Genomic DNA, 21,284 nt, shown 5'->3' with positions numbered 1-21,284 from the left:
ACTAAAACTCATACTATTTTTCTAAATGGAAGAGGTCAACTATTTCCTACAGTCACATAGTTCTGTTTGTTTATGGAATGGGGTCTAATTTTATTAAGGAATAGAGAATTAGGGCCAAAGTAATAGCACAGTGGTAGGACATTTGCCTTGCACACAGCCGACCCAGGACAAACCTGGGTTTGATCCCCGTCATCCTATATGGTCCCCCAAGCCAGGAGCAATTATTGACTGCATAGACAGGAGTAACCCCTAAGCATCATTGAGTGTGGTCCAAAAACAAACAAACAAAATAAAAAAAAAAAGATAAAAAGAGAGTAGAGAGTTAAGTGAAAATATTATTTCAGAGAAACAATTAGAGTTAGGCATATGGGACTTAACAGTTCCTGATCAACACAGTGATCTTAGACATACATCTAACGTTTTCATTAATTAATTGAATCTAATTTACAAATAACAGAGTTAAAGTATGGTTTAATTTTCACTAAATCATTTTTAATAGCTGGCAAAATGTTTCTTTGTAAAAACAGTTGAAAATAAAATTTTAAAATACTCCCTTTGGGGACCGGGGTGGTGGCACAAGTGGTAGGACATTTGCTTTGCACACGCTAACCTAGAACTGACTATAGTTTGATCTCTTGGCATTCCTTATGGTCCCCCAAACTAGGAGCGATTTCTGAGCACAAACCCAGGAGTAACCCCTGAGTGTCACTGGGTGTGGCTCAAAAACAAAAACAAAAAAATACTGCCTTTGTGGCTAACATAAGTTTTCATACAGAAGAACATTTTCAAACTGGAACTTCATTTATCAAATTTTTTGTGAAGAAATTGATCAATTCAAGTATATATACATATACCTGATATAACACATATTACACAGAATGCATATAAATATCATATATCAAGTATATAAATATACTGTATTCAAGTGCATAGAATGTGCATATGTGCGCATATATAAACATATATGCATATATGTATACCTATATATGTGACTATGTGTTGACTAAAGTATTTGAGTGTCGTACTGATCCTTTTTGCCTTTTAGGACATTCCAGTAATTTTTTCCATTATGTGGCCAAGAAATGTGAAAATTTCATATTAAACACTTTGCTTGATATCTATTTTATTATTCTTTCAAAACTAAGGGTTTTGAAAATGACATGAATAGTTAGCATTTGGAGTTAGCAATTTGAATCGTCTGTATTGTTGTTCTATGACCATAAACTGAGATATAGATCAGTAGTGGAGCACTTGCCTTGCATGTGTGTGGCACTGGTTATAATCCTGGCTCAAAAAGTATGTATACTTTTGGGTCTGGAGTGTTAGCACAGCAGTAGGGCTTGCCTTCTACATGGCTTACTCAGGACAGACACAAGTTCGACCCCCAGCATCTCATATTGTCCCCTGAGCCAGGAGCGATTTCTGCTTGCAGAGCCAGGAGTACCCCCTGAGTGACACTGGGTGTGGCCCAAAAATACAAACATATATATAATATATATTTGAAAGATAATATTTAGTTCAATAGAGCATGTATTTCTAATTAACTCAAGTTAACTGATTTGAGAGTAAAGTCTATATCTGATTTATGCACCAAGGAGTTTAGTTTCATTTCAAGCTGAATTTTGTGACTTTTATTAAATTGTCATTTTATGTTTCAGATGAAAGTTATCTGTGCTTAAATTTTATATTTTGGGGGGCTACACTGAGTAGTTCTCATAAAAAGTCACCTGGGGCTAAAGATTGAATTTGGGGTTCCTGCATACAAACATGGGCTCTATCCCTTTGAGTCATCTTTCCTAACCCATAAATTTCATATTTTAAAGATCAAATTTAAAACTCAAGAAAAATTAACTGAGGTTATATTTTATAAGAGTTAAATCATAACTATAAATTAAACTGCAAATCATTTCTTCGTGTAGAATTTTGTATTTACAGTCAGTTTCTAACATGAAGAATTAAGCATTAGTTTTTCTTCTCTACCCAGGCAATATTGAGTGTAAATAGTCTCAGTTATGAAAAAAAACATAAATTCAATATTGTCAGAAAAGTAGACAAAAAAGTAAGCAGAAGAAAAATAGAGTTCTATTATTTCGCTCTGGAAAGACATTTACAAAATCACAGTAAATTGTATTATTAAACTCAATTTTTATAATACTCTTTTAAGGATATCTATTTTAATGCCCATAAACAATGGCATTTTCCATGGAAAAATTTTTATGGAACTATTATTTTATTTTAACAGGCCTCATTATATCAGTCTTCTATTGACAGAAGCTTGGAAAGACCAACTAGGTAAGGATATCATGGAATTTCATTGTGTTTCTCAAAAAGCAAGCAGAATTTCTTTTTGTTTTTAATAGTGATAGTTATTCAGTGAATTAATAATGAAACTTCTGTTATCAAGTATTTTAAGCACCAAAATTCATGAAGTTTTCTATTTTGTTCCAGCATCATTTTATGTGATCATATCCAATAATTTATTCATAGCAAGGGAAATAATTCTGGATTCCTATACAAGTTAAGAAATTCATCTCTGTCTTCCTTCTACTCTTTATATAATGATTTAATTTTCAATATTGTTAGATAAAATTCCTGATAATATATTTAAGAAATTTTTATAAATTATATTCTATATTTGTTCATTAGCCTTTAGCCACACAAATCAGAAATACTTTTATTGCCATTAAATGAGAGAACTTAGCATATAAGGCATTCACAGGTCTTTAAACAAAAATATGATTTAGGCAAAAATATTTCCATTTTATCTCTGAGTGAGTAAAGAAAAGACTCCATAGTTTCCAAGATTACACAGTTGGCAAAGAGTAGAGATAACCTAGAAGTGAAAAATAAAAATTTTATAATTACTAGATATAACTTCCCTAGAGTCTGTCAAAATGAGATTTATTGGTAAGTCTTTTGGTATTATACTTATTATAAAATATTACAGAAATCTAGACAGTTCAGTAATACTATAAATAATGCAAAAATGCTAATTATATGGTGTTAACAATAAATATTCATATAGTTATAATTTGCTCTTTTGAATTCTATCAACACAAACAGAAAACTTTCTAAACTAGGTCTTTGGCAAATTGGGTTTACATGTACTTTTTTTTTTATTTAAACACCTTGATTACATACATGATTGTGTTTGGATTTCAGTCATGTAAAGAACACCACCCAGCACCAGTGCAACATTCCCATCACCCAATGTCCCAAGTCTCCCTCCTCCCCACCCGACCCCCGCCTGTAGTCTAAACAGGCTCTCCATTTCCCTCATACATTCTCATATTTAGGACAGTTCAAAATGTAGTTATTTCTCTTACTAAACTCATCACTCTTTGTGGTGAGCTTCCTGAGGTGAGCTGGAACTTCCAGTTCTTTTCTCTTTTGTGTCTGAAAATTATTATTGCAAGAATGTCTTTCATTTTTCTTAAAACCCATTGATGAGTGAGACAATTCTGTGTTTTTCTTTCTCTCTCTGACTTATTTCACTCAGCATAATAGATTCCGTGTACATCCATGTATAGGAAAATTTCATGACTTCATCTCTCCTGACAGCTGCATAATATTCCATTGTGTTCACATGTACTTTTTAAAGACATTTGCTTTAGAAAGGTGGGACTTTAGGGACAGTGCAGCAGGTAGTCTGCTTGCCTTGCATTCGGCCAACCCAGGTACAATCCTCAATATCCTATATGGACCCCCAAGTCCCACAGGAAGTGATCTTCGAGTGCAGAGCCATGAGTAAAGCCCTGGGCATTTTTCCCAAACCAAAGAAATAAACAAAACCCAAAACACTAAATTGTCAGTCAGAACAGGTCATCCTAATAGAAGAATTTTTAAATCTAAGATACAGAATTGGACATTAGTGTTCTCCCTACCTAGTCTAAAGAATCAGGTATTTGAATAACAAAGTATTCTATCATCTCTTATTGCTTTCTGTCCCCAAAATTAGGGTCATACAAATTCAAAACTTGAATAATTACCATACTTTTGGCATATAAGACAACTTTTTAACCCATGAAAAACTTCTTAAAAGTCGGGGGTCGTCTTGTATATGCAGGTGTACGGCATGCTGAAACTTACTTCAGCTTCAGGACGAGTGATCCATCCCCCTCTTACCACTGCATCCCATTCAGCTGCCAGGCATCATCACTCAGTCCTTAGCTTGTCCTGATTCATCTTTCAGGGCACACAGAGGAGCTGAGTTACCAAGCGTTGCATCCCAGCTGCTGGGTGTCATCGCTGGTATGATGCTTTCCGGTGCTCAGTTCTCTGCTTGTCCTCATTCATCTTTTAGGGCATGCAGAGGACCTGAGTTACCAAGCTCTGCATTTTATCCAGTCACCGGGTAATTGGCTTTCTGGTGCTCAGTCCTCTGTTCAGCTTTTATGGAACACAGAGGATGTGCTCTGTTTTTCTCTAACTCTCCTTTTAGTCACTGCACCCCAGACAGCTGCTCTTGGAGGAGCCCCATCCCCCTGCTCTCAATGTAGATCACAATTAAAAAAATCACAGTCACTCACTACAAATAACAAATGTAAAATGATTGTTGGCACTCTAAAGTCTAGCTTCATTAAACATATATTGTTAATCTTAGAGGTTTCTACTCTTTTTCTCTTACATTTTTTAATTTCCATTTGATGTGCATTAAAAAAAGAGGTAGTTTTATATGGCAAATATAGCCCAAACACTATATTTTATCAGGAAAAGCAGGGGGTAGTCTTATATGCCAGAAAATATATTTGCATTATAGTCATAATTGTCACAGCTTGGAAAAACAACCAAAATGTCTTTGAAATAGAGAGAAAACTTTTCAGCAGTAAAAAGAAATGTGCTCTCAAACCATAAAAAACTTAAAATCATAGTGTAAAGGAAGAAACTCATCTGAACAGACTGTACACTGTCTTATTACAGTTTTATGATATCCTCAGAAAAACAAATCTAGAGACATTTAAACTGTCATGGTTGGCAGGGATTCATAGGTAAAGAAGTATAGCTAAGGTTGCTTACCATAAAACTTTACCTTGTCCTCTTTCTTTGCATCTTTTTTTCTCATAATTCAAAATAAAAAAATTAAAAAAAACTATTGTAAGATGATGCAGTAGTGATGTATGCCCCTGTTTATTTGTCAAAATAGTGTATTCATGAAAGTGAATATTAATAAACCAATTTCAAAACATGTTAACCCAATGGACTTTAATTGCTTCCAACAATAATGTATCATTATGATTCATTATTTGTAACCATTGTATTCCATTATAAAAGATGTTTGTGATTTATAAAAAAAAAATCATGGGAAGTTAGAGAGTAGTGGTCTTTTTATCTCCCAATTCATTTTTTGCAAATTCAGATCTACTATTAAAAATTAAACATTGATTTTTAAAGAGTACTATAAAATATTGCATTTTGGTAACAAAGAATGTATTTTTTACAATACAGATTTGGGGGTAAGAATAAGAATTGTGCAAGTTATTAGCAAATCCCCCAGTCTTTCTAGTTCTCCTATAATCTCTTCCAATGCCAAATTGATGCTCCTTCCTTTTCACAGTTCTGCAGGCCTGGCCAGTGACTTTAGGAAACGACGGAAGAGTGAGCCTGCAGTGGGGCAGCCTCGAGGTTTGGGGGATCAAAGTGCAAGCAGGTCTAGCCCAGGTCGGGCAGACCTCCCTGGTTCCAGCGCCACGCTAACAAAGTCTTTCATGGTTTCTTCTCCTTCTTCCCCATCAAGAGCAAAAGGTGAGCAACAAATGGACTGGCATGTAAACAATGTACTTGTTTGTGGTTTAATTTAGCATACATTGTCCTGGGATAGCTGTCCAATGAGAGTCAGCATTTTAACACAGCATTTTGCATAAAATAGGTATTTGGAAATTTGCTTTCTCCCTTCTTAAAGTAAAGAATCAAGCCAATGAGTTATTTGGATAATCAAGTCTTCTATCATCTGTTAATACTCCTTTTCCCCCAAATAGTTCCACTTGTATTTTTTAAAAACAAATTTGAATTATCAAATAATTCTCAGGCTATTACAACATTGCATTGATGACATTTACATAGTGTCAAATTTTATAATATCACTGCCAACAAAATAAAATAAATTTATAAAATAGGAATAAAAGCAATGAAAGAGAAAAATTGTTGCAAAGAGCCTAAATTGGTTTTGTTTCTTTTCTAAGATTCTAGATTTAAAAAATTGTGAACCGAGTAATGGAATTTATTTAATCTGTTACCCCTTACTTTATGGTCAAATCTCATTAATAGTAGCATATCCATAGTTCTCATGTAAAATAGTTTTCAGTTTATAGAAGCCTACTGGTAAGAACTGATTGGCTTCAAATCATAATATAAAATTTAGCTGCCATCACCTCATATTTTCCTGTGCTGTTTCTTCTCTGGAAACTCAGTGAGGGATTAAAAAAAATCTAACCACTCCTCCAGGCCTTTAAAATATTGTTTAGTGTATGAATGCCACAGTAGCAAGAATATTCCTGAAATAGAAACAGGATTAAGTCAGCATCTAGATATAATGAGAGTCATACCTCAGATGGGATTCCTGTTTTCCTCCAGTTGCCTGTGTCTGAAATAGAAAAGAAGAAATTTGAGGTGAGAAGACCATACCAATGGCTGCAAAACAGCACCGATTCAGCCACAGACCTCAAATGTAGCACAAGAAATGGTGTTGAGATGACTGGACACAGATTGGCAGAGGCACTAACTTTCTTCCATAATCTATTAAAATTGTGTCTACTCTCTGTATCATTCAGTGGAAGTGTACCCCCTTTCATGATACCTTTTCTTCTGATAACAGAAATAGCTTATTTTATTTTATTTTTTAATTTCCTCTAAGTAATAGATCATGAAATAATGAGAAATTATGCTTGAATCCCTCCTGAGAACTAAATGTATTTTGATTCATTTTAATATTTGTTTTTATTTCAGAAAGTATTTAACTAACTTCCTTTCCCAGTTGACTATATTATAAGAATATAGGGCAGCACAGTCAGGAGAAATATTTTTCCACTACTCTTATTCCTTGTGGGTAAAAGCATCCCATTAGATGTAATTTGATAGATCACTCATTAGTTAAATCAATAAAACCCAAAATATTTTATTACAGCCCAAATTGAAGTCTGGTAAATGGTAAAAATGATTTTTTCCTTTCATCTTCAAATGATATTTAAAAAAAAGATTCACTATGGTGGGGAATAGCAGAAGAAAAAATAATTATTTACTTCTACTCTAGATAGGCACCTGCCTTGCATGTGGCCCACCCCAAATTCTATCTTGGATATTATATAATATCCCTCCATCCCTGAGCCCTGCCAGGAGTGTCTCTAAAAAAAACTAATAAACAAAACATATTTTTACTTTTCTATCTAATTTTCCATATGTGAACTGTATATTGAGAGATTAAAGTGCATTCCAGCCCAAGAGATAGTTCAGCAATCAAGCCCTTGCACCATATTCCCCAGCTCAGCTGCCCCAGCTGCCCATAGTCTTAGAGAACCCCAAACACTACCACGATGGCTTTGGTGGTTCAGCACTGAGGAACCCCAGCATTGAACCTTCCAGCCCATTTGGCAGAATGTTCAGATATGTGTCCATGGCCCTGCCTAGGGGACTCCTCTCCAAAAAAAGTTAATAAGTAGAGCAATTAAAGAGGTAAATTAAAAGTAAATTAAAGGTAATTAGTTTTCTTAAAGGTGAATAACTTACTTTTTCTTGGTAAAATATTATGCACAATAGTGTAAAGCATCTTGCTTTTAAAGTTGGACACTGAATTGTCTTATGTTTTCTATATAATCACAATAAAAATTAATAGTTATGAGACTATTAAGTAATCGTCAATCTATAAATTAATCTTCATTTATTTACTACTGTAAATTAAATGAAATCCAAAACCTGGCTTAAACTATTGCATTAAATCTCTGGCACTTTTGGTCCTAATTGCTAAGCCTTTAAATTACTATCATGTCATGCTATTTACCTAAGAAATATCATTATATCTTCTGACATATTTTCAGAAAGATGTGTAAACTATGCAATAAGAATAAATACATTTTCTCCATTAGCTACTTAAAAAATAATCATCTAGGTCTGAGCAATAGTACCGCAGGTAGGTCACTTGTCTGGCATGCTATCTACGTGAGTTCAATTCCCGGCATGCCATATGTTTCCATGTGAGCTCTGAGCTTTGTGAAGGTGGCCCAAATCCCAAAATAAATTTTAAAAAAAGGAACCTAATCTGCTATCTGCTATCTGTAGTTTTTTTCTTGCTTTAAAATTAGTAATAAATTACTAATAAAATTAATAATAAGTGTCTAAATTCAACCACACAATTTTCTCTTTACTACGACTCTCTAATGCTTACTGACTTGCTCTCTGCTTTGTGAATCTTCTAACTTCTCCAAATGTCTCTCTTCCATCACGCTGCTCCGGATTGAAAGGTGGGGATGATAGCAAAATGTGCCCATCCCTTTGCAATTACTCAGGGCTCAACAACACCCCCTCCAATGAGTTAGATTACTGTAACCCCTACAGACAGCATTTGGACGTTCCGAATGACTCTCAAAGGTCCATCACTTTCAAGAATGGCTGGCAAATGGCCCGACAAAATGCAGAGGTCTGGAGCAGCACAGAAGAAACCGTTTCCCCCAAAATCAAATCTCGTAGCTGTGATGATCTGCTCAACGAAGACTGTGATAGCTTCCCAGACCCCAAAACCAAATCGGAAAGTATGGGCTCTCTGCTATGTGAGGAAGATTCCAAGGAAGGTGATGCCCTCTCATGGGCTTCTCCCTACATCCAAGAGGGTCGAGGTAATGGCAGATCAAGACTTCGACATAGGTCAGCCCATGACACCCCGGGGTTCCTAAAGATGTACAAGAAAATGCACCGCATCAATCGCAAAGACCTGATGAACTCTGAGGTGATTTGTTCTGTCAAGTCGAGAATAATGCAGTATGAAAAGGAGCAACACAAAGGCCTTCTCCATGGCTGGAGCCAGTCCTCCACTGAGGAGGTGCCCAGAGACATGGTCCCCACCCGTATCTCTGAGTTTGAGAAGTTGATTCAAAAGTCGAAGTCCATGCCTAATTTAGGGGATGAAATGTTATCTCCTGTCACCCTTGAGCCACCACCAAATGGCTTGTGTCCCCAGAGGCGATTTTCCATTGAATCTTTACTGGAGGAAGAAAATCAGAGCAGACACCCTTCTCAGGTACAACGGAGCCATCAATCTAAAACCCTTGTGCCAATTCATATTGAGGTCACCAGTGAGGAGCAACCTAGGACTCATGTGGAGTTTTCTGACAGCGACCAAGACGGAGTGGTGTCTGACCACAGCGACTACATTCACGTAGAAGGATCATCTTTCTGCAGCGAGAGTGATTTTGATCACTTTTCTTTCACATCCTCTGAAAGTTTTTATGGCTCCAGCCACCACCATCACCACCACCACCACCACAGGCATCTCATCAGCTCCTGTAAAGGCAGGTGCCCTGCTTCCTACACTCGTTTCACCACAATGCTAAAACACGAAAGAGCCAAGCACGACGGTGCAGAAGAGCCTAGAAGAAAAGACTTGGACCCCGGCCTTTCTAAACTTGCATTTTTAGTCAGTCCTGTGCCTTTCCGGAGGAAAAAAAACCCAACTCCCAAAAAACAGACTGAAAAGGCGAAATGTAAGGCTTCTGTATTCGAGGCTCTGGACTCTGCCCTAAAAGATATTTGTGACCAAATCAAGGCTGAAAAGAGAAGGGGGAGTTTGCCAGATAATAGTATACTGCACCGTCTTATCAGTGAACTGTTGCCAGATATTCCTGAAAGGAATTCTTCCCTGGGAGCTTTAAAAAGGAGCCCCATGCACCAGCCTTTCCACCCACTGCCTCAAGATGGTGCTATTCACTGTCCATTGTACCAGAACGAGTGTGGGAAAATGCCTCACAGTGCCTCTTTCCATGATGTAGACAACACCAACAACAACTACCACCACCAAGAACAGGAGAGTGCACTGAATCTCCAAGGTGGATGAACTTTTCTTTCTTTTTCTTCGTGGTTTAGACAGCCACCTTCCACCTCTTTCATGTCTCATTTCTGCATTTCATCATTCTTGAGTTGAGAGAACATTGGTATCATTGTGTGTTGCAAGGCAAATGTTTGCTGAGCAAATAAGTCTTATTGACTAGTTCTCATTTCTGCATGTCTGTTTTGGACTTGATCTGTGGCTTCAAGTGATCCTCAATTCACAAAACTTTACTCACTTATAGCTGAGAGGAGATAAACATCCTGTAGCTTATCATGAGGCTCAAAAGCATAAATTAACAATTTGTCAATTTAGGAAAAGTTCAAGACAGAAACCATAATTAAGTATCAGTATCCTTAAGAGACTGATTGACACCTTTGCATCAATTTGTTTTTTTAAAAGTGAATCAGTCACTAATTTGACAAAGTCTTTTCCTTGTTTTTATTTGTGTCTGTGTGTGTGTGTGTGTGTGTGTAAAAACTTTAAAGTCATCCAGTCAATAAACAAAGTCATTTAGTTCAATTCCTACTAGAAGACACTATCAAAATATTCAGGAAGCAAAACCAAAATAAATAGCAGAGTAATTAATGAGTCATTTAGAGTATGATTATTTAAAAACTATAAGCAGAATCTTATAGAGGAATCATCTTAAGAGTTATATCACAACAAAAATTAGTAATTCAAATGAAGAGGACATTTTTGAAGATTACAAAACTAAAAAAATAGTGTGTTTTGATTCTTTGGGCAATTATCTTCATTAATTTTTAAAGTGTATCTATTTACTATTTAAGACTCATGATGAATTCTTAGCCGAAACTTGGATTGTCAACAGGGTCTTTATGCAATAGATATTGCAAAGTGCTGTACATGTATTTCCTATTTAACATTGTCTTAAACCAAGATTCAGTTCAGTTCAGTTTTTTAGTTCAGTTCAGTTTTTACAGTTGAAGAAAATATTTAGAATTAATAAGTACTTTGACCAAGACACAGAAAGCAAGTTGCTAAAAGGACATTCAAACTTATTAATTCAGAATTTATACTATAAAATACAACATCTTTAAAATAAGATAATTCTAATTTTATACTTCTATAATCAACTTAGCCCAATTATAACCATTGTACAACTTTGCTTATTCTATTAGTATTTATCTTTATATTTATTTACACTACACATCATGTTTTAATACCTATATATTTAAAATATTTTAAGTTAATATCAGCAATTGAGATATATCCTAATATATTTTTATGAGTTACTTTTCTTTGCCAAATTTATAACATCCTAATAGACTCCTTTCAAAATATTACGTGCAGAATACATTATTGAAACATGAATAAAGAAGGCTTTGAAATTCATTTAAAGATTATTTGATTTTTAACAAAATTCTTTACATTTTAACTGTTTATCCAATGAAAGTAATTTCTATTCCATTAATTAGTAGAAATAGTTTTAAATGTAAGCTCACTTTTAGGGCCTAATGATCATAAATATTATGTTAATTATTATTAATGATCATAAAGTTATATTAATGATTATAAATGTCATGTTTTTCATATAATATTTATTTTATATTTTATATATTCTAGAATTCATATAATATTAATTGTATTGTTATATTATATCAATTTATATACTGTATGAACCCCTTCTATTTATGAATATAACTTAAGTATCTCCTAAAATATTTATAGCCATCTTTTGTCTTAAATCTAAATTTAAAATAATTCACAACATTCAAAGAGTTTGACATTTATCATTTTATACGGTGCAATAGATATTTCACATCTGTAAGTAAAAAAATAAAGTAGTCAAAACCATTAATTTTATCAATCACTTCTAGTTTCTTTACAGATGTTCTTTACTTTTAAATGTTTTTTTTAATATTTCATTGATGAACCTATTAAAGGAATAACAGAAATAATTTACAAATTTGGCCCAGGCATGCAGATAAAATTCTATAACAAAGATTATGCAATACCTTTAGCCTTTACTGTCATTCATATATATATATATATATATATATTCCTCTATATATAATATATATTCCTCTACATATATTATTCCTCTATATATAATATATATTCTTCTATATATAATATGAAAAGTTTCCATATATTGATGTACACTCATAATTTTGAAATACTTTTTATGAGTGAACATACAATTTAATATTTCACAAGCAATTTGGCAATTGCTATACTTTTGGTTTAAAGAACTTCTATTTTCTTGTTCTTGGAGCAAGTATTTGCTTTCTGATAAAGTATTTGGGTACTTAAGACTCAATGAGTATTCAGGCAACAGAGAAAGAGGGAACAAAGAGAATTGATATGATCATAGTAAAGCCTTCCTCATACTTTGCTTCTCTCTCTCTCTGTCTCTCTGTCTCTGTCTCTCTGTCTCTCTGTCTCTCTGTCTCTGTCTCTGTCTCTCTCTCTCCCTCCCTCCCTCCTATAGAGAGTCTTAGATTGTTACTCCACAGAAGTCTTTCATACAATGTTGGGATTTTTAAATTCCCACTTTTCTAAAAAGCCAATAATTGGAATTATAAATAGGAGCAAATAATGGAAAAAGAAAAGAAATGGAATGTATCAAAAGATCAAAATGAAGAATCCCTGCAGCTGTAAATTGTCTTCACTAGGTGCAACAGTACAACCCTATCAACAAATCAATAGTTACATTCACATAGAATAATATAAGACTTATAAAACATTAGATATTTTCTTTTTTTCCTTTTTTTCTTTTTTTTTTATTTAAACAACTTTATTACATACATGATTGTGTTTGGGTTTTAGTCATGTAAAGAACACCGCCCATCACCACTGCAACATTCCAATCACCAATGTCCCAAATCTCCTTCCTCCCCACCCAACCCCTGCCTGTACTCTAGACAGGCTTTCTTTTTCCTTCGTACATTCTCTTTATTAGGATAGTTCAAAACGTAGTTATTTCTCTAACTAAACTCATCCCAGTTTGTGGTGAGCTTCAGGAGGTGAGCTGTAACTTCCAGCTCTTTTCTCTTTTGGTTCTGAAAGTTATTGCAAGAATGTCTTTCACTTTTCTTAAAACCCATAGATGAGTGAGACCATTCTGCGTCTCTCTCTCTCTCTCTCTCTCTCTCTCTCTCTCTCTCTCTCTCTCTCTCTCTCTCTCTCTCTCTCTCTCTCTCTCTCTCTCTCTCTGACTTATTTCACTCAGCATAATAGATTCCGTGTACATCCATGTATAGGAAAATTTCATGACTTCATCTCTCCTGACAGCTGCATAATATTCCATTGTGTATATGTACCACAGTTTCTTTAGCCATTCATCTGTTGAGGGGTATCTTGGCTGTTTCCAGAGTCTTGCTATGGTAAATAGTGCTGCAATGAATATAGGTGTAAGGAAGGGATTTTTGTATTGTATTTTTGTATTTCTAGGGTATATTCCTAGGAGTGGTATAGCTGGGTCGTATGGAAGCTCGATTTCCAGATTTTGGAGGAATCTCCATATTGCTTTCCATAAAGGTTGAACAAGACGGCATTCCCACCAGCAGTGGATAAGAGTTCCTTTCTCTCCACATCCCCACCAACACTTCTTGTTCTCATTCTTTGTGATGTGTGCCAATCTCTGGGGTGTGAGATAGTACCTCATAGTTGTTTTGATTTGCATCTCCCTGATGATTAGTGATGTGGAGCATTTTTTTCATGTGTCTTTTGGCCATTTGTATTTCTTCTTTGTCAAAGTGTCTGTCCATTTCTTCTCCCCATTTTTTGATGCGATTAGATTTTTTTTTCTTGTAAAGTTCTGTCAGTGCCTTGTATATTTTGGAGATTAGCCCCTTGTCTGATGGGTATTGGGTGAATAGTTTCTCCCACTCAGTGGGGGGGGGGGCTCTTGTATCCTGGGTGCGATTTCTTTTGAGGTGCAGAAGCTTCTCAGTTTAATATATTCCCATCTGTTAATCTCTGCTTTCACTTGCTTGAGAGTGCAGTTTCCTCTTTGAAGATGCCTTTAGTCTCAATGTCCTGGAGTGTTTTACTTACATGTTGTTCTATACATCTTATGGTTTCGGGTCTGATATAGAGGTCTTTCATCTATTTGAATTGAACCTTCATACATGATGTTAGCTGGGGGTCTAAGTTCAATTTTTTGCAAGTGGCTAGCCAGTTGTGCCAACACCACTTGTTGAAGACGCTTTCTTTGCATCATTTAGGATTTCTTGCTCCTTTATCAAAAATTAGGTGATTGTATGTCTGGGGAACATTCTCTAAGTATTCAAGCCTATTCCACTGATCTGAGGGTCTGTCTTTATTCCAATACCAGGCTGTTTTGATTACTATTGCTTTGTAGTACAGTTTAAAGTTGGGGAAAGTAATTCCTCCCATATTCTTTTTCCCAATGATTGCTTTAGCTATTCGAGGGTGTTTATTGTTCCAAATGAATTTGAAAAGTGCCTGATCCACTTCTTTGAAGAATGTCATGGGTATCTTTAGAGGGATTGTATTAAATCTGTACAATGCTTTGGGGAGTATTGCCATTTTGATTATGTTAATCCTGCCAATCCATGAGCAGGGAATGTGCTTCCATTTCCACGTGTCCTCTCTTATTTCTTGGAGCAGAATTTTATAGATTTCTTTGTATAGGTCCTTCACATTTTTAGTCAAGTTGATTCCAAGATATTGGAGTTTGTGTGGCACTATTGTGAATGGGGTTATTTTCTTAATATCCATTTCTTCCTTATTACTATTGGTGTATAGAAAGGCCATTGATTTTTGTGTGTTAATTTTGTAGCCTGCCACCTTGCTATATGAATCTTTTGTTTCTAGAAGCTTTTTCGTAGAGACATTAGGGTTTTCTAGGTAGAGTATCAGGTCACCTGCAAACAGCAAGAGCTTGACTTCTTCCTTTCCTATCTGGATTCCCTTGATATCTTTTTCTTACCTAATCACTATAGCAAGTACTTCCAGTGCTATGTTGAATAGGAGTGGTGAGAGAGGACAGCCTTGTCTTGTGCCAGAATTTAGAGGAAAGGCTTTCAGTTTTTCTCCATTGAGGACAGTATTTGCCTCTGGCTTGTGGTAGATGGCCTTAACTATATTGAGAAAGGTTCCTTCCATTCCCATCTTGCTGAGAGTTTTGATCAAGAATGGGTGTTGGACCTTATCAAATGCTTTCTCTGCATCTATTGATATGATCATGTGGTTTTTATTTTTCTTGTTGTTGATGTTGTGTATTATGTTGATAGATTTACAGATGTTAACCCATCCTTGCATTCCTGGGATGAAACCTACTTGATCGTAGTGGATGATCTTCTTAGTGAGGCATAGAATCCTATTTGCCAGGATTTTGTTGAGGATCTTTGCATCTGCATTCATCAGCGATATTGACCTGTAATTTTCTTTTTTCGTAGCATCTCTGTCTGGTTTAGATATCAAGGTGATGTTGGCTTTATAAAAGCTATTTGGAAGTGTTTCCCTTTGTTCAATTTCATGAAAGAGTCTTGCCAGGATTGGTAGTAGTTCCTCTTGGAAAGTTTGAAAGAATTCATTACTGAATCCATCTGGGCCTGGACTTTTGGTTTTGGGCAGACATTTGATTACTGTTTTAATTTCATCAATAGTGATGGAGGTGTTTAGATATGCTACATCCTCTTCCTTCAACCGTGGAAGATTATAAGAGTCCAAGAATTTATCCATTTCTTCCAGGTTCTCATTTTTAGTGGCATAGAGTTTTTCAAAGTAGTTTCTGATTACCCTTTGAATCTCTGTCATATCAGTAGTGATCTCTCCTTTTTCATTCCTAATACGAGTTATCAAGTTTCTCTCTCTCTTTTGCTTTGTTAATTTTGCCAGTGGTCTATCAATCTTGTTTATTTTTTCAAAGAAGCAACTTCTGCTTTTGTTGATCTTTCAGATTGTTTTTTGGGTTTCCACTTTGTTGATTTCTGCTCTCAGCTTTGTTATTTCCTTCTGTCTCTCTATTTTTGGGTCCTTTGTTGAGCACTTTCAAGTTGTATGAGCTGCGTCATTAAGCTACTCAGGTGAGCCCCTTCTTCCTTCCTGGAGTGCGCTTGCAAAGCTATAAATTTTCATCTCAGTACTGCTTTTGCTGTGTCCCATAAGTTCTGATAGTTTGAGTCTTTATTGTCATTTGTTTCCAGGAACCTTTTGATTTCCTCCTTGATTTCATTTCAGACACACTGGTTATTCAGTATGAGGCTGTTTAACTTCCAGGTGTTAAAGTTTTTCTTCTGTATCCCTTTGGAATTCACAAATAATTTCAGAGTCTTGTGGTCAGCGAAGGTAGCCTGCAATATGTCTATCCTCTTGATATTATGGAGATATGTTTTATGTGCCAGCATGTAGTGTATCCTGGAGAATGTCCCATGTACATTAGAGAAGAATGTGTATCCAGGTTTCTGGGGATGGAGTGTCCTATATTTCCACTAGGCCTCTTTCTTCCATTTCTTTCCTCAGGTCTAGTATATTCTTGTTGGGTTTCAGTCTGGTTGACCTATCCAGTGTTGACAAAGCCGTGTTGAGGTCCCCCACAATTATTGTGTTGTTATTGATATTATTTTTCAGATTTGTCAACAATTGTATTAAATATTTTGCTGGCCCCTCATTCAGTGCATATATGTTTAGGAGAGTGATTTCTTCCTGCTCTACATATCCCTTGATTAATATAAAATGTCCATCTTTGTCCCTTACAACCTTCCTGAGTATAAAGTTTGATTATCTGATATTAGTATGGCCACTCCAGCTTTTTTATGGGTGTTGTTTGCTTGGATAATTTTTCTCCAGCCTTTTATTTTGAGTCTATGTTTGTTCTGACTATTCAGGTGCGTTTCTTGTAGGCAGCAGAAGGTTGGATTGAGTTTTTTGATCCATTTAGCCACTCTGTGTCTCTTAACTGGTGCATTTAGTCCATTGACGTTGAAAGAATTGTCCTGAGATTTAATGCCATCTTTATATTGAAATTTGATGTGTCTTTTGGTTAGACTTGTCTTAAATCAGGTCTTTTAGTTTTTCTCTTAAGACTGGTTTTGTGTCTGTAAAGTTTCTGAGCTGTTTTTTGTATGTGAATCCATGTATTCGTCCATCAAACCGGAAAGTAAGTTTTGCTGGGTACAGTATTCTAGGTGAAGCATTCATTTCATTCAGTTTTGTCACAATATCCCACCACTGCTTTCTGGCCTTGAGTGTTTCTGGTGATGGGTCTGCTGTAAATTTCAAGAATGCTCCTTTGAATGTAATTTCCCTTTTTGATCTTGCTGTTTTCAGAATTCTGTCTTTATCTGTGTGATTCGTCATTTTGACTAGGATGTGTCTTGGGGTATTTTTTCTGGAGTCTCTTTTGGTTAGTACTCTTCGAGCATGCAGGATTTGATCACATATATTCTTTAGCTCTGGAAGTTTCTCTTTAATGATGTTCTTGACCTTTGTTTCTTCCTGGAAATTTTCTTTCTGGGTCTCTGGGACTCCAAGAATTCTTAAATTGTTTCTGTTGATCTTATCATAGACTTCTATTTTCATCTGTTCCCATTCTTTGACTAATTTTTCCATTGTCTGTTCATTTGCTTTAAGTTTTTTTCCGATCTCTCCCGCTGTATGGAATTGTTATTTATCTCATCTTCCACAGCACCAATTCTATTCTCAGCTTCTGTTACCCTGTTCCAGAGCTTATCCATTTTGTCATTCACTTCGTTTACTGAGATTTTCAGGCCTGTTAGTTGACATGTTTTTTCAGTTTGGAGTTTTATTAATTCTGTCTTCATATTTTCTTGGTTCTTTTTAGTGTTCTGTTCAACTCGATCCATGATTTCTTGGAGTTCTTTGAGCATCTTTCATATTGCTTGTCTAAAGTCCTTATCTGAGAGGTTGATTAGTTGGTTGGTCATTATCTGGTCATCAGAATTGTCATCTTCATTCTCTATGTCTGATGCTGGCTTGTGTTGTTTCCCCATTGTCACACTTGTATTGTGGGTTTTTCTACATGTTGTGGTGGTATTCATTGGCTAAATGATGTATGCAGCCACACTCCTCTGGCTCCACCCTTTCTGGGTGGGTTGACTTGCCTCCAAGGGAGGGGAGTCCTCCGTGGATGAAGCCTCTCACGGGATCAAATATTAGGCCTGAGCATGCAGCAGAGAAGACAGTCTGGAGAGAAATCCTGGGCTTCAGTGGTCCAGCACATTTCTTAGTGTGATTTTTTCTTCTTGTTGCAATGGTGTTCTTTCCTTAGAAAGAGCGCATGGCTGCGTAGTGAAGCAGAGCAAAGTGCTCTTCTGGATCCTCTTTTCGGCCCACTCCCAAGAGTTTCACGCGACAGGACAGGAGACAGACACACACAGGCAGCACTCACAGTTTTTCACAGTCAGGCCCCACTGGGCAGGTGTAGTCACATTAGATATTTTCTAACTAAAATGTTCTTTTCCTGCATGTCATTTTTCACAACTTTTGTTTACATTTCCCACCATTTTTCATTGTAATGTCTCCCTAAATTTCAGGAGTAAAAATAGTGTTGATGAGAGGAATGAGCGATCTAAGTTGTATAATTACATGGATACTCTTTCATTCTGTCCTGTCTTTTCAATAGACCGGGAGTCTCCTAAAAGTTACTCATCCATCTTGACAGACTTGGGCAGAAGTACACCAAGGGAAAGAAGAGGAACTCCAGAGAAAGAGGTATAAATAGTTTCATAGCATTTGAGTCTTTTAAAACAACATCTGAGGCAAAACACCAGTTAAATTTATGTATCAAAGATGTGAATAATGCAGCTTCAAAACAAGGAAACAATAGAGAAACTCAACAGAAAAAGTTTCCTCTGGACCATGAGCAAAGAGCATTTAGCATTCTGATCCTGTTCAATCTCCCCATGTTGAGCTCTGGTTTGTTAGTGAGACCTCTCTAACTCCTATGAATTAGCAGTGTGACCTCTAAGTACTTGAACTGGGTGGTCTCATGGAGGAAGGTCATTACCTCCGAAATAATCAAGGGACCAGGATAGAAATGGGAGGGTATCTGGTGAAGGAATACTGTCATTCTGATGATGGAATTGGTTTGGGATATTGGCTGCCTGAAACTCTATTATGAATGACTTTGTTAATCATGATGCCTTGATAATATTTTTATTTTAAAATTAAATTGGGGCCAGAGTGATAACACAGTGGTAAGGCTTTTGCCTTTCACACTACCAACCCAGGACTAACCTTTGTTCAATCCCCAGCATCCCATATGGTTCCCCGAGCCTGCCAGGAGCAATTTCTGAGTGCAGAGCCAAAAGTAGCCCCTGAGTGCTATTGAATGTGGTCCTGTCTCCCCCATCCCAAATTAAGTTAAATTTGGGGCCAGAGCAATAGTACAGCAAGTAGTGAGTGCTCTAGACATTTGATATATGGTTTATATGTATGTGTCTAATCATTCTTTGAAATTTATTTTCCTCTAATTTTCATAATATTGCTTTCTTATGAAAAAACCCAATTTTAACTTGGTGCTCTTCCTTTACCTTCCTTTTCAGAAATTGCCTGCTAAAGCTGTTTACGATTTTAAGGCACAGACATCTAAGTAAGCAAGATAAGAATTCATCAGATGATTTAAGTTTGTTTTAAAGGTTTTTATGCCTGGGATGTGGCTCAATGGTAAAGTACATGCATGCATGACACCAGGATTTTTCACATAAACACACACATATACATACACACCATTGGCTTGCAATACTTTAACAATATATTGAAATAGTAATGAGATTTGTTACAAATAAGATACAATTTCCAGTTTCAGCAATCCTGTCATTAAGTGATTTCCTCAGAAGTATTTGGAATGAGACAAATTTCTTTCCTTTGGGCATGGGTGGGTATGGGTCACATTTAGCAGTGTTCAAGGACTAGTTCTGGCACCCTCGTGGTGTTTATGGGAACAGAGCCATGCTTGAGAGAAAACTAGGTTGGCTTCAGATATGGCAAGTGCAGTAACCCTGTACTATCCTGGGTCTGAGTTTTTTGTTTTAATTTTGAAGTTAGTTAAAAAAAAACAGTGCATTTAAATCTTATATTGAACATACACATAAAATTTAAAAGAAGAAAAGAAAAGCTTAATATGCCTGGAGACTGTAGTTGGTCTTATGGCAGAATGCTTCATGGGTAGGCTCTACTGCTTTTAGGCCAGAGGTTATTTCTTTCTATTTTCTGCAACTTTTGCTGCACCTATGCAAAAACAAACAAACAAAACTGGTCACACACACATTGTTTTGTTTTCTCTTCTTTTAAATTATTTTTTATTTTTTATCTTACAAATAGGAGCTCCTGCCTTTTATATAGAACCTTGGGACATGGATCACTTTGATTTACCTCATATTTCTGCATTTTTCTATGAAATTAAGAAGAAAGGAAAAAAGAAATGATGGGGAACAGGGGTCAACTGGTTATAGGTGCATTAGTGGAAGAAAAAGGACAGAACTAAATATGCAAGCCAAAGTTAACAATAGAATCAAGAACCTAAACTTTAACAGTCTAAACTTAAATGGGCCTATTATATTGGCAGGTCAGGGGGCATAGGGTGGTGGTGTAGAATATGCTCTGGGATCATTGGTGGAGGGAGGTCGATACCGGTGGTATGAATGGCCCTGATTCACAGTATATCTGAAACTCAACTATGAAAAACTTTGTAGATCACAATGGTTTCAATAAAATACAATTTAAATAAACTTCCAATATATAAGAAAGAAAGAAAGAAAAGAAAGAAAGAAAGAAAGAAAGAAAGAAAGAAAGAAAGAAAGAAAGAAAGAAAGAAAGAAAGAAAGAAAGAGAGAGAGAGAGAGAGAGAGAGAGAGAAAGAAAGAAAGAAAGAAAGAAAGAAAGAAAGAAAGAAAGAAAGAAAGAAAGAAAGAAAGAAAGAAAGAAAGAAAGAAAGAAAGAAAGAAAGAAAGAAAGAAAGAAAGAAAGAAAGAAAGAAAGAAAGGCAATTCAAAATATTTCTAGAAGTTTTCTGTCAGACTAAAGAAAAAATGGTTAATGAATAACATTGATTTGGAGAACCTTATTTACTCTACTATTTTCAGGATTATTTGTGGAAATGATTACTATAATTGTGTATAAAGATTCCTGCAATAAAATCTCTACATGCCAACTTCCAAAGCTTAGAGCTTCTGAGCAAAGTTCTATCCTATAATCACTTAGTATTGGTGTTCCTATGTCCTATATTACAGTAATTTTTTCATTTTCTTTTAGGATCTTATATATCAACTAAGCACACAAGTAGACTTAAATATAAAGGAGC

General features: G+C 35.7%; 1 protein-coding gene across 9 annotated transcripts in view; it reads left to right on the top strand.

The window, feature by feature from the left end:
- The window catches only part of SORBS2 (sorbin and SH3 domain containing 2), a 193,153-nt gene that overhangs the window by 144,281 nt on the left and 27,588 nt on the right, over positions 1-21,284 (top strand). For 5 of the 9 annotated variants that reach the window (XM_049772329.1, XM_049772330.1, XM_049772327.1 and 2 more), the window contains 5 exons: positions 2,243-2,292; positions 5,555-5,742; positions 8,451-10,028; positions 18,606-18,694; positions 19,528-19,574. In XM_049772329.1, coding sequence (XP_049628286.1) covers positions 2,243-2,292; positions 5,555-5,742; positions 8,451-10,028; positions 18,606-18,694; positions 19,528-19,574 — 1,952 coding nt within the window. The remainder of the gene's footprint in view (positions 1-2,242; positions 2,293-5,554; positions 5,743-8,450; positions 10,029-18,605; positions 18,695-19,527; positions 19,575-21,284) is intronic. The other 4 variants (XM_049772328.1, XM_049772334.1, XM_049772333.1 and 1 more) reach the window with 1 other exon arrangement.

This window comes from Suncus etruscus, chromosome 4 (genome assembly GCF_024139225.1).
Source record: "Suncus etruscus isolate mSunEtr1 chromosome 4, mSunEtr1.pri.cur, whole genome shotgun sequence".
NCBI classification, from domain to species: Eukaryota; Metazoa; Chordata; class Mammalia; order Eulipotyphla; family Soricidae; genus Suncus; species Suncus etruscus.
The sequence above is the reverse complement of the archived record's forward strand: the minus strand, read 5'-3'. Positions and strand labels throughout refer to the sequence as shown.